This window comes from Anguilla anguilla, chromosome 12 (assembly GCF_013347855.1).
Source record: "Anguilla anguilla isolate fAngAng1 chromosome 12, fAngAng1.pri, whole genome shotgun sequence".
Taxonomy (NCBI): Eukaryota; Metazoa; Chordata; class Actinopteri; order Anguilliformes; family Anguillidae; genus Anguilla; species Anguilla anguilla.
In genome coordinates this window covers 35,004,991-35,018,026 of record NC_049212.1, presented here as the reverse complement: position 1 = coordinate 35,018,026, position 13,036 = coordinate 35,004,991, and the positions used below count along the sequence as shown (strand labels likewise).

Here is a 13,036-nt window from a genome sequence, read left to right as displayed (position 1 = left end):
TCTACCATTTTGCGTTTGAGGACCACACCTCAACTCCTTGTTTGGGATCAACCTCAGGGTCTTCGAATCAGTCCGCTGCGCCCCTCAACCGTGGAACTGAGACGCTTCCTGGAAGAACCGATTCTTTCAGCCTGTTAATAGGAGAAAACAACAGACTCTAATTTTGTCAGAGAGAAACGCTATTCCAAAATAATTCCATATCTGTTTCGCACCCTCTCTGTATGTACATATGGAACATATATGTACATATACTTATACATATACAAACACAGGAAGACAATGGTGGTGTATGTGAGGTAGATTTTGAAGTGAAAACTGACAAGGACTTGCTCACCACCTGTCAGTTGTTTCCATTACCTTGTTCCTAGTGTGTTTAAGGGGGGGGGGGGGGGGGCGGGGACTCATAATACAGCGAGGGAAACTGATTAAGGAACACTGTAAAGGTGAAAGTGAAAGTGACCAAAGTTGTTGTAGTAGTTTTTACTCAGCCTCTCAGTAGGAGAAAACAACTCAGACTCTCAAATCTAATGCGGAACAAGACTGCCACAAGCTGGATGACACACCTAGCAAGGAGAATTTCTGTATGCACAGATTCAACAATTCCTGTTTTCACCAGCATTTTATTGCTGATAAGGAGCGCAAGGCCACATTCATTTAAACAAACATTTTCCCCTCACAGGTTTTGAGCACACACACAAAAAAACTAAAACATTAAAGACAGAACAAACAGCAAAAGCTATTGCACTTTGCAGCTCCTCTGGTTTTTGGCTTTCTGGTTCTCGCTGCACATTCCTAATAATAGGTAAGCTACACCAGCAACATATAGGCAAACACTGTAATTCATCTGAGCAATATCCACATATGGATCCCAGCAGCATTTTCTATCTGCTATGTGACACCATATCAATGGGGGGTTGTACATTTTCTAAATAGCCCCCAGCATTACGTACGTGCGCACCTCAGGAGTGACTTGGCTCAGAAACTGGTCTCGCCTCGTTATATGACAAGGACCTAACATCTGACGCCTCCCCAAAAACAACCCCGGCCCATCCCGAGAGCCTTCTCTTGGGTGGGTGGATTCTATAGAGCGTATAAATACATAATACATGTCTTTAGTGTTTTTTAGACTTTAGTACAGAAACATTGCTTGTGAACAACTCATCTCTTTCACACACTTGTTTCAACTTCACTTTCAACTAACATTCAGCAGGCCTACAACTATGGATGATTCAGACCATGTAACATTTACAGAAAGCGAGTTTTACCAGAGACATTTTGACAGCAGGGAATACTTCAAGGCCTACTACAGGGGTCCCAATAGCGGTGAAGAATTTTTTCCTTTTCTGCTACAGCAACTGAACGAGACATTTTCATCAGGTAAGTAGGCCACTGAAGTCTTTGCCAGCCAAACGCTTGTCATGGGTGTGGGGTGAAAGTCGTGATTTCTGATTGGTTAATTCTGTTCTTATCTCGGATCGTCACATGACAGGCATAGAAACATTGATTGGCATGTTCTCCTCAACGAACATTCTTACATTATTTTGCAAGTTAGCCTGCTGTTTTTCATTTCAGGAAACATCAAGGGCAAGAAGCTAATTGACATAGGATGTGGACCTACAATCCATGGCCTCATAAGTGCAAGCAAATGCTTTGAAGAAATAGTGGTATCAGACTTCACTGACAGCAATCGCAGGGAGATTGAGAAGTGGCTGAGAAACGAGGAAGGCTGTTTTGACTGGCGTCCCACCATCGAGTTTGTCTGTGAGCTAGAAGGCGGAAGGTACCGTGTAGCTTGAAGTTATATTAGTAATATAATGCATCTGTGTATGAAACAAAGTCCAGACTTTTCTGTGTATGCGATTTAGATTGCATTAGAAATTGCCCATTATAAAATGCAACTGGAAATTGTCCTCTGAGAAATGTGTTCTTAACTAATTGCGAAACACAAAAAAGAAAAACCAGTTTAACAGTATGCTCGTAATTGTAGAAACTTACTCAAATCATCATTTTAGTAGATTGTCTTTGCTTGTATGTGAACCTACAAAAGCAATGTTTAAAAATGCTAATTTACCATCCAGATGGCAGTTTCAAGATTGATAAATATTGGCTAGGTGCCAAAAGAATATTATTGTGTGTCTGTTTCGTCTTTACTGGAGCAGCAGGTCACCAGAAGAGGTTGAACAGAGGCTTAGGCAGATAGTGAAGCAGGTGCGGAGATGTGACGTTCGGCAGGAGAACCCTTTCCACCCTCTGACGATGGAACCAGCAGACTGCATACTGTCTAGTTTTTGTCTGGAGGCAGCCTGCAAGGACTTGGAGACATACCGGCGTGCTCTCGGAAGTACAGTGGCACTCCTTAAACCTGGAGGTGTGCTGGTGCTCATCAGTGCTCTCAATGCATCTTTCTACTTTGTGGGGCAGGAGAAATTCTCTTGTTTGTTTCTTAGTGAGAGCTTCATTAAAGAAACTTTAAGGAACCTGGGCTTCTCCGTCAAGCAGGCCAACAGCGTGCATACAAAAGAAACCAACAAAGGGTTTTACGATGCCGAGGCAGTTTTTTATCTTGTTGCTCAGAAAACGAAATAGGTTTGAGTTGCCTTAAGGATTTTGTTTTCCTATGCTAAGGCATCTGTGAACTTACGGTAAATGTTAGAGGATAAAATTAGACAAAACACACACTCACTAAATTTCACTTGCTCCAGAATGTGAGATATATTACTAAATCATTTGGAAAAAGAGCCTGTAATAACTGTGCATGTCATATTACTTTCTGAAGTAAAAATACATATATATATATATATCCCCTAAAATATTAGTTTTATATTGAAAATGGATTCATCATATTAAAAGTTTCAGCATTCACCAGCAGTTTGTGTCCATCTTTATTGTGCATGCATTTGCTCAGATGACCTCCTGAGAAGTGATGACATCATCCAGACACACAGAGGGTTGAGTGGATAAATCTACAGTAATGTCATTTAATCTCTTTTTCTGTACTTTATCTGTAGTGTACTTTCACCCAGATGAGGACCCGCCTCGTGCATGTTGCACTTCCTGTTCTAAGTATTGTTTTGACCATCTCATTGTTGCTATGTGTGCCATGCAGTTAGACTGCATGTGCCAGTGGTGAAAAGACGTAGAGATTTCGAACAGCTCTTATCATGGCTGCCATTTAGATACTTCTGGGTCATTTCACTAACTTAGGAATCTTTCTAAGCAAAAAAGACTATTCGGACGCAGCCAAAGACTATTCGGACGGAGCCCTGAAGTTGGAAAGTTTCCCACTTGAAATATCCGCGCTCAAAGTTCACGGAACTCCTACCAGGAAGTGCTGAAAGCATTCAAAACAAACGTAGGCTACCTTAGTGTTATCAGAGAAACGTCGTTTTTGAACGATCCAGCACCATCAGACGTTAGTTAAATTTTTTTTTAAAACACAGGCACTTAGAAAAGCATTGTAGGCCAACAACTATGGATGATTCAGACCGCGTAATATTTACAGAAGGCGAGTTTTACCAGGGACATTTTGACAGCAGGGAATATTTCAGTGCCTACTACAGTAGTCCCAGTAGTGGCGACGATTTTTTGCCTTTTGTGCTACAGAAACTGCACGAGACATTTTCATCGGGTAAGTAGGCCACTGAAGTCTTCGCGAACCAAACGCTTGTCGTTGGTATGTGGTGAAAGTTGTGATTTGGGATTGTTTAATGTTCCTATCTCGGATCGTCATATTACATCACATTACAGGCATTTAGCAGACGCTCTTATCCACAGCGAACTGTACAACTTTTATATAGCATTTACATTGCATCAGTCTAAACAGCTGGACAAATACTCAAGCAATACAGGTTAAGTATTTTGCTCAAGGGTAGAAGGGCAGTGTCCTACCCGGGAATCAAACCTGTGACCTGTACAAGTTCCTTACCGATTATGCTACTCTGCCGCTGGCGTTCATGACAGGCATAATTCTGTTCTTATCTCGGATCGACACATGACAGGCATAGAAACGCTGATTGGCATGTTTTCCTCAACGAACATTCTTACATTATTTTGCAAGTTAGCCTGCTGTTTTTCATTTCAGGAAACATCAAAGGCAAGAAGTTAATTGACATAGGATGTGGACCTACAATCCATGGTATCATAAGTGCAAGCAAATACTTTGAAGAAATAGTGGTGTCAGACTTCACCGACAGCAATCGCAGGGAGATTGAGAAGTGGCTGAGGAACGAGGAAGGCTGTTTTGACTGGCGTCCCACCATCGAGTTTGTCTGTGAGCTAGAAGGCGGAAGGTACTGTGTAGCTTGAAATTGTATTAGTAATATAATGTAGGCTATATGAAACAAAATCCAGACTTTCCTGTGTATGCAATTAGGATTGCATTAGAAATTGCCCATTATAAAATGAAACTGGAAATTGTCCTCTGAGAAATGTGTTCTTGACTAATTGCGAAACACAAAAAAGAAAAACCAGCTTAATAGTAGATTTAAGAAAGTTAATTGCATAAACTTTCTTAAATCATCCTTTCAGTAGATTGGCTATGCATGTATGTGAACCCACATAAGCAATGTTTAAAGATGTGTGTATTGCTCGCCATCCCCTGTTGAGATGACAATTTGACGATGAGTAAATATTGGCTAGGTGTTAATAGAATATTATTGTGTCTGTTTCGTCTTTACTGGAGCAGCAGGTCACCAGAAGAGGTTGAACAGAGGCTTAGGCAGATAGTGAAGCAGGTGCAGAGATGTGACGTTCGGCAGGAGAACCCTTTCCACCCTCTGACGATGGAACCAGCAGACTGCATACTGTCTAGTCTTTGTCTGGAGGCAGCCTGCAAGGACCTGGAGACATACCGGCGTGCTCTCGGAAGTATAGCGGCACTCCTTAAACCTGGAGGTGTGCTGGTGCTCATTGGTGTTCTCAATGAATCATTCTACTTTGTGGGGCAGGAGAAATTCTCTTGTTTGGTTCTTAGTCAGAGCTGCATTGAAGAAACTTTAAGGAACCTGGGCTTTTCCATTAAGCAGGTCAACACCCTGCATCCAAAAGAAACCGACAAAGAATATTACGATGCTGAGGCCTTTTTTTATCTTGTTGCTCAGAAAACGAAATAGGTTTGAGTTGCCTTAAGGATTTTGTTTTCCTATGCTAAGGCATCTGTGAACTTACGGTAAATGTTAGAGGATACAATTAGACAAAAACACATTCACTGAATTTCACTTGCTCCAGAATGTGAGATACTATTAAATCATTTGCAAAAGAGCTTGTATGTAGCCTGTTGTGCATGTGCTATTACTCTCTGAAGTAAAAAAAAAAAAAAAAAAAAAAAAAAAAAAAAATCCAGATGAGGACCCGCCTCGTGCATGTTGCACTTCCTGTTCTAAGTATTGTTTTGACCATCTCATCGTTGCTATGTGTGCCATGCAGTTTGACTGTGCCAGCAGTGAAAGGATGTAGGCCTGTTGCCTGAATCTCCTGAGTATCTGGCAAATTTGTAGTTATCTATTAATGAAAAATGATCTCTGTAATTGCACGTAATCTCTGACTGAATTCTTTATAGGGGAAAAAAGAAGTTGTCTATACAAGTGGTTCTCAACCTTGGCTCTGGGGGCCCTCTGTGTACACTGGTTATCGTTCCAACCACAATTGCAATCCCAGAATTTTAACAAGCTGTTAATTTTTCTTAATTCAGTGCTTTTTTTGTTTATAGGAATTAGTGAAATCTCTTAAGCCACATTGTCAGAAATTACCATGCATGCCATGAAGAATCAAATTGCCATTGCACTTAATGTGTTATATTGAAAACAATTTCATTTAGGTAATATTTTTTTTTAACTGATCAAATTAAAAACTGAGGTTAGTTATTAGGCTCCTAATTAGGTTGCTGAATGCATGAATGCTCGTGATAAACCTCAGCAAACAAGCGGCGAAAGGTTGATTGCCAGTTGCCGTAGTCAATCTTTAGGAGACTGCCTGCGCTCCGAAGAGAGTGGGTTCATTACACAATAACAGCCAGCAGATGGCGCTCGCGGAATACAGCAAAACTCGTCGGCATTACAGGTTATGAAGAGAGCAGCCTAAGGTTGGGGAGGTATGTTCCACTTTCTGGAGGATTTATTGGATGGTAAGCAGTAGCTATCAAAAAAACCGAACGATCAGCAAATTTTAATTTAAATTGGGATTATTTTTGATAATCAGCCTTTGAAAATGTTTAATAATATAATACATTTACAACAATTGGGAGTTTATTTAGTTGAGAAATTCTCGTTTGGTTCTTAGTCAGAGTTTCATTGAAACATTAAGGAACCTGGGCTTCTCCATTAAGCAGGTCAACACCGTGCATACAAAATAAATCGGCAATCGGAATGCCCTTCCCCCATCAATTCACCATGCAAGTTGTGTTAATATTTTTATATTATTTTTATATAATTATTATTTTTTTATTATTTTTTTTAAAGTAAACTTAAAACACATTTTTTCTAACTCTCTTATGAACCCCTTGATTTGAGGTTTTGTTGTTATGCTGTTGCCCAATCACTATGTATCATCTTTTACAATCTTTTATGTTTTTAAACATACGGTGTGTTGAGACATCTGTGAAATGCACTTTAAATAAAGGGTGGCTTGACTTGTTCTGTGAAGTTACAGTAAATGTTGCAGGATAAAATTTGACAAAAACACATTCACTTAGTTTCACTTGATATAGAATGTGAGATATTATATTACTGTGCATATCATATTACTTTCTGAAGTTAAAAAAAAATCTGTTTCCCCCCCAAAAAAATATTATTTTTATATTGAAAATGGATTAATCATATTAAAAGTTTTAGCATTCACCTGCAGCATGTGCCCATCTTTATTGTGCATACATGTAGTTAAATTCATTTAAATGAATCAGTACAATCGAGTCAGTACATCAAAACTTTCATTCATAAAAATTCATTCAAGTCATCTCACTTGCTGAATGTGGTATTCAAGTTCTATCCCTCCCTCTCTGGCTCCTCCGTTCCACCTGTTCTGGTGACCTGCTGCTCCAGCAATGGTGAAACAGACACACAATAACAATCTCTTGGTACCTCGCCAATATTTATCAATCTTGAAACTGCCATCTCGGTGGTAAATTAACGTTTTTAAACATTGCTTATGTAGGTTCACATACGACCATAACTAATCTACAGAAAGGATGATCTGAGAACGTTTATACAATTGCCATACTGTTAAACTGGTTTTTCTTACTGCTGACCTCGATCATTTTGTTTCGGAATTAATTAAGAACACTTCTCTCGGACGACAATTTTCAGCTGCATTTTATAATGGGCAATTTCTTACATGTGTACAATACACTCTAAATCAAATCCCCCCCCCCCCCCCCCCCCCCCCCCCCCCCCCGTTGTCTGTTGTCACACTAACTGCTGTTTCTGATCAGTAATGCTAGTTATAACCCCAGTCCTTTGCACTGCTGTACTGCCAGCTTCGTGTTTGCACTAGGCCGACCACACAGGCCTTTGTACAGTTCACTTTCCTTTGCTAACTACTTAGCTTGCAGAGCTTTAGCCCCACGCTAATTACCGGTAAGAATGTCCTGTGTGAATAAGCACATAGTTGCGCGAGCATAGCTTTCTGTCCAGTAATGGGTCGACTGGAACCAGAAAGATGCAGAGAGTGTAGGGGATGAAGTCTGTGCAGTTAAAGGGGAATTAGGCTACACTTTAAAACACATATGGGCTTATTTTATTTCTAATTTTCTTCTAATGAATGTGTCGAACTTCATTTTTCAATTAGTTATTTCGTTTTGTTAATATTTTACGATGTTTTGTTGCTTACCTTTACAAATCCAGGAAGTAGACCTAGGCAGCATTGCGAGACTTCAACGCTATGCTTTTCTTCGAAGAAGAAGAAAAAACCGGAAACCGTACTACTATGTGGACTTGCGCTAAAATAAAAAAATAAAAAAATAAATAAATAAATAATAGGTCCTTGTTTCTAACGTTAGGCATCTAAAACGAAATAACTAATCGAAAAATGAAGGTCGACACATTCATTAGAAGAACAATATAAACAAAATACCAACAAAAAAAAACAGCCCTGTAGCTACAAAATATGACAGATTATTGTTGTAACTCACTTGGATGATGACCTATAATCAGTTAATAGCTGATTTTGAACAGTTGCTGTAAAATGTTTTAATACACCGAATATTGTTGCCGTGCTCCTAATGTTGTTTATCAGAAACAGAACCATGCCATTAAACGCATCGTTCAGTGTTCAGGATGACTGACTTCCATAAATGATGCGCAAATCGTTGATTAAGATGGTAAACCGGATTGTAGGAATTTCGCTATATTTGGGTTGATTGATGTAATTTACATTTTAACAAGTTTGATGTAATCTTAAAAAAATGTATTTATTTTTCTCAGGCAGAAGCTGCATTATTCAGAAGTTGAGACTAAACAGGGAAAGTCATTTTTTTAGACATTAATATGCATACAGTGTAATCAATTTGGAATGGAGACTTTTAAGTACACTTACTGAGAGGAGATTGTGGGGAAATTACTTTATGGAGCTTAATTCTTCACCAAGAGGAAAACTACGTAACGGCTTAATCGTTGCTCTGAGGCACTGCGGCTTTAATGCAGTATTTTAATTTCCAAGTGAAGATTTCCTCTCACTGTAGAGTGCAGAGTTAGATTTCTTTAAAGTCTGATTCATTGGAAGGACTGCTACTGACACAGGCGTAAAAGGAATGTTCATTTGTTGCACACAGGTATAACAGCTTGTGGATCCACAGAGATGATTGCATTTACCTTTGATGGTGGCTTCTTTCTCTGCCCATTCATGTCAAGGTGATTGCTTCCAGGTAGCCAGTCATCAACAAACTAATTAACTCTGACCAATCACCTTGAGGTATTTACATTCAAATCTGGCAATGAGCGATACCTGTAGGCTGACGGAGCAAAATGATTCTGATCAGGGTAAGGTGTTAACCGATTCAGGTGGACAGTGGGGGCTTTCAGACGGGGGTGTGCATTGCATCCTAGTTTTATTTTTTTTTAAAGCACCATTTTCTTAAATGAGCTTTGTAAATAAAGTTATTATTATTGTTGTTGTTGTTGCTATTATTATTATTAGTAGTATTATTATTATTAAAGTGTTAGTCAAGGAAATTCCAACACATCAGATTTTTTTAGTTTAAACTGTGTATGTACAATCACACACACATAGGGGCACATTGTAAAGTGATTTGACACTCTTTCAATCCAATTCAATTAGGCTTGATGGGAGAATATCAAACACTTTGACCTACATCTGTTGGAAATGCTAAAAACACATCCACTAAAGGGGACCAAATTTTTACATCGTTTGGTGTCTTGATTCAAATTTAAATTTAATTATTCAGCGTTGTCACGGAGACCGAATTTGAAAATGCCATGAGCAAGAAATTGAGCAAGAAACCTGAAGGCTCTGCAGGTCAAACTAATTCACTGACATAAACAACTGACAGATTTCTTTATTTAATTTTAGCACTCTCAACAAAACCATAACTTGTTTCATGTTTAACTGTTCTCAGTAATGTTTTTTTTCCCCCTAGCAAAATATAAAGAAATTATCACTTAATCGCTCAGCCAGTCTGGATCTGTTCTCACGACATGTCTATTTTTAATTTTGGCCCTCGGCAGCTAACACATACTTTTTCCTCCTCTTTGAAGACAACCTGTATGATCCCCAAAATTGGAAATAAAACCGCGCGCATGTTCGGTAAGTCTGTAAATGTTTTGTGTTAACTGGCCGTCTGGATATTGTCAGTGCACCACTGTCATGCACATTCTGCTTCTCAGTGTTTATTCTGGATTGATTCAGGACCCATATATAATGACAGAAAGACACCCCTTTTCACAACAACTGAAGTTGCTGCATATTTCACTTGCATTAGTGTTCACAATTATTACTTGTTTAAAGATTTGTCTGACCCCATTAAGATACCAATAACCAATGAATAACATTCCACTTGTGAACTGAGAGACATAAATATTGAACTGATTGCCAAGAGAAAGCTTTTATCGATGACAAATTCCAGGCTAATTCATTCTTAATTCTGTTTCAGGCTAGGCTACCCCAGAAGGTACATCCTTTACACTGTGCAGAAGAATTAGGCAGGGGAAATCAGGCCCATTTTTCTTGTTACCCATTAATCTAGTGATGCCAGATTAATGCTGTTTTTTCAATAGCATGTATTCATGCATCTCGAACATGGGCTTTATAAAAACGTATATGCATATCTGAATAGTTGCACACACCTTTATTCATACTCAAAGCATCCAAACGCAATCTATCCTTTGCACCACTAAAAATTCACATTTTCCATCACATTGATGATTTGCGTGCTGTATTTTAAATGGTTTGATCAGGATTTAGCAGATCAGCTGCAATCTACACAGTGAAATATTCATAGATACCCCCCCCCAAAAAAAAACAACAACTTTGATGTCTACCCTTCTTAAAAACATCAATCAATTGTTGTATAGCTGGAAGATAGCAGTATCAAGCTCAGAACAAAATGAAGAAGGCTTCTAAATGTGGCAGTCTGTAACAACCGTAGCTATAACAACCATAAAGGAAACAGAACTGGCCATAAAGAAGCATAAGCATAAAAGCTGCCACCAAACAAGATGACCTCTGTGGTCGTCTATTTCTGTCTGCAAAAGTCATATGAGCAGCCCTTTCTTCTGTTCTGCCTGTGCGGTGCTGGGGACCACAATCAAAGGCTGTTTTCACTTTATAAAGCAAAGATTCCCCTTGTCTTACTTTATAAGGTAGACGAGTAATAAAGCAAATAATTACAGCATAATGCAAGAAGCGAATCTAAGTGAGATGTCTTCAATTTCCCTGCCCTTTCCCTGATCGTATTATTCAGACAATCTTCCCTTTCCATTCACTTGCAAATCTGCAGTTCATTTATTGGAGCCCACACAATGCAAGGGTTCTCTGCCATGCTTATCTCCGTGACTACAGACAGCACTGCTGACATTTTTCTCCAGCGGCAGGTGGTTACAGAATACTGCGTTTTCCCCTTTCAGGTATGAAGGAGGAGGATCAATCCTGGAATATGTGCTGCATCTTTTTTTTATTTTTTTTAGTTAAACCTTTTTGGAGATATGCAGAATGGCAATGTTGATGTCACCTGCCATGGAAAATCTAAATGTACCTCTCCGCATTGTTATGAGCAATATGAAAATGCAGTCGGTTTTGTACGTTCATCTGGTGCTCCTGTTGTCATACGTTATCTTGTGAGAACCAGTCCAGTCTGATATTCTGGAGGGAACAATGCTTTTTAGACAGGCTACTCAGGCTACATTGTACTTTAAGAAGTTCAAATTGAAGGTCATTCACTTCTTTTCCGAAGGGTCAGTTCGGGGTCAAGACACCTCTGAGAGGTCTTGCCTTCCGTATGGTAATGTTCTCTCCGATATATTTATACATTGGACTAAACATTGTGGAATCAGATTTTGAGAATGCCGTTGCTGTGCTCTGGACGACAGCATCTGATTTACATATTTTTCATATTTGGCGCTTCTTCCTGTTATTGTTGTTCTGGATGGCACTGGAATGAACCGTGTTTACACAGCAGGCTGGTTTTTATTTCCAGGTCCGTGGTGATGCAACATCTGTGCTTCCCTGGCGTGTTGGGCATGCCAGCGGCTGTAAAGATAACACCGTTTCTGAGTGAACGTGTCTAACAGGATGTATACAGCTGGGAGATTCAACTGTCTGGAGACACCCCCATAACAACGGAATTTCTGCCAAGGGTACCCTTATATTTCTTCTTTTTTTAAAAAATCTAAATATATATATATAAATATTCTGTTTATAGGCTACTATACACATGGCTTCAGTCAGATTGTGTGTTAGATTACTCTACGGCATGAGCTATCACACGGAATAATAGGGAGATGAAAATCCCCAAACACGGGGACGGTGCTGTGAAGTTCACAGTCAGTATTTTTAGCAAGTGTTTGGGTGGAGCGTTCCTGTCTTTCCTTTCTTCCAGACCTCCCTGGTACATCCCTGTCCTCCCTCCCCTAGGAAGCGTGTTCCTGGAGCCCAGATCAGAACGTGTTTCTGAATCCGATTCATTCCAAGAGACAAGAGTGGGACCAGAAGGCAGATGCTCGACTCACCCTGAAGAGGAGGGAAGGGGAGGGGGGGGCATTTTAGTTTGTTGTTGTCGTTGGTGTTGTTTTCGTTAATTTTATTCTCTTGCCCCAAAATAACTTCTCCCGACATTGGCAGTTACATCAGCAGTCTGTGTCATCGCTGATCTGTGAAGTCCTCTGGCAGGAGTGAGGGTAACTAATACTCACTCGGGGGGGGGGGGGGGAGAGAAAAGGGGGGAGACAAAGAGAGAGAGAGAGAGTACTTTGGCGTGGAGGGCAGCTGCATTTGACATTAACCTTTCTGGTTTGCTGCAGGTCTGGTGACTGTATGCTGACAGCGGTGTGGAGCTGCCCCCCTGGCCTGCTGTGAACTGTGGTGTTACATCACTCTGCATTTCCTTCTGTCAGTTATAAGTGTGGAGGATAAGCAAGCCATTCGTGTCCGACCTTTTGTTTTGCTGAAAATCTTTGCATGGAGAGAATTCTTAATTCCCTCGTTGTGCTATCGCTCTAATTAGTACGCACTGTGATGAATCTTAAGGGAACTGGCTGTTGGTCTACTGAAGGCAAATCAGACTAACATTTACTCCTGTAATCCCTTGCCATTGGCTACGGTGTCTCAGAAGGATAAAAACACATGGAGATTTATACACTGTGATGTGAGTCAAGAATATTTTGTGGCTGATACTTTTGAATGGTTTTCGAGGACACTGTATTTTGTGATGCACGTCCTCAACATTTTGCTAAAGGAGATAGTGAAAGGAATGGGATGGCAAATGGTGCGTAGAACCCATGTTAGGACTGACTGTGTAAATTCAAGACGAGAGAGAGGAGAGGATCCAACTTTCTGTTAAGAACATTTTAGTCATATACAGTATTTGTTAATC

General features: G+C 39.8%; 2 protein-coding genes and 1 long non-coding RNA gene across 5 annotated transcripts; all 3 read left to right on the top strand.

Moving 5' to 3' along the window:
• Positions 1 to 1,205: 1,205 nt before the first annotated feature.
• Positions 1,206 to 2,782, top strand: LOC118210330 (nicotinamide N-methyltransferase-like). The gene is made up of 3 exons (XM_035386426.1): positions 1,206 to 1,377; positions 1,573 to 1,780; positions 2,160 to 2,782. Exons 1-3 carry the CDS (start codon positions 1,221 to 1,223, stop codon positions 2,584 to 2,586), a joined length of 792 nt encoding a protein of 263 aa, XP_035242317.1. The 5' UTR covers positions 1,206 to 1,220; the 3' UTR covers positions 2,587 to 2,782.
• Positions 2,783 to 3,067: 285 nt separating this feature from the next.
• Positions 3,068 to 6,833, top strand: LOC118210329 (indolethylamine N-methyltransferase-like). Of its 2 annotated transcripts, XR_004761831.1 has the most exons (4): positions 3,068 to 3,628; positions 4,082 to 4,289; positions 4,685 to 5,210; positions 5,931 to 6,833. XR_004761831.1 is itself a non-coding variant. In XM_035386425.1 (3 exons), the coding sequence occupies exons 1-3, from the start codon at positions 3,472 to 3,474 to the stop codon at positions 5,109 to 5,111; spliced, it is 792 nt and encodes a 263-aa protein (XP_035242316.1). In that variant the 5' UTR covers positions 3,068 to 3,471; the 3' UTR covers positions 5,112 to 5,530. The 2 variants fall into 2 exon arrangements, 1 of the variants encoding a protein (XP_035242316.1); XM_035386425.1 differs by lacking the exon at positions 5,931 to 6,833 and having other exon boundaries at positions 4,685 to 5,530.
• A 1,186-nt stretch (positions 6,834 to 8,019) lies between these two features.
• LOC118210331 lies at positions 8,020 to 12,804 on the top strand. 2 transcript variants are annotated; one of them, XR_004761833.1, is made up of 5 exons: positions 8,020 to 8,840; positions 9,705 to 9,753; positions 10,100 to 11,801; positions 12,044 to 12,341; positions 12,465 to 12,804. It is a non-coding gene; the product is annotated as an uncharacterized LOC118210331 (long non-coding RNA). The 2 variants fall into 2 exon arrangements; XR_004761832.1 differs by lacking the exons at positions 8,020 to 8,840; positions 9,705 to 9,753 and having other exon boundaries at positions 9,763 to 11,801.
• Positions 12,805 to 13,036: the final 232 nt, after the last annotated feature.

What these genes read in the sequence shown, in the direction of transcription:
- LOC118210330 (XM_035386426.1), top strand. Translation starts at nt 1,221, where the DNA reads ATGGATGATTCAGACCATGTAACATTTACAGAAAGCGAGTTTTACCAG. An exon ending in GAACGAGACATTTTCATCAG is followed by an intron (nt 1,378 to 1,572) that starts GTAAGTAGGCCA and finishes TTTTCATTTCAG; the next exon opens with GAAACATCAAGGGCAAGAAG. An exon ending in TGTGAGCTAGAAGGCGGAAG is followed by an intron (nt 1,781 to 2,159) that starts GTACCGTGTAGC and finishes TTACTGGAGCAG; the next exon opens with CAGGTCACCAGAAGAGGTTG.
- LOC118210329 (XM_035386425.1), top strand. Translation starts at nt 3,472, where the DNA reads ATGGATGATTCAGACCGCGTAATATTTACAGAAGGCGAGTTTTACCAG. An exon ending in GCACGAGACATTTTCATCGG is followed by an intron (nt 3,629 to 4,081) that starts GTAAGTAGGCCA and finishes TTTTCATTTCAG; the next exon opens with GAAACATCAAAGGCAAGAAG. An exon ending in TGTGAGCTAGAAGGCGGAAG is followed by an intron (nt 4,290 to 4,684) that starts GTACTGTGTAGC and finishes TTACTGGAGCAG; the next exon opens with CAGGTCACCAGAAGAGGTTG.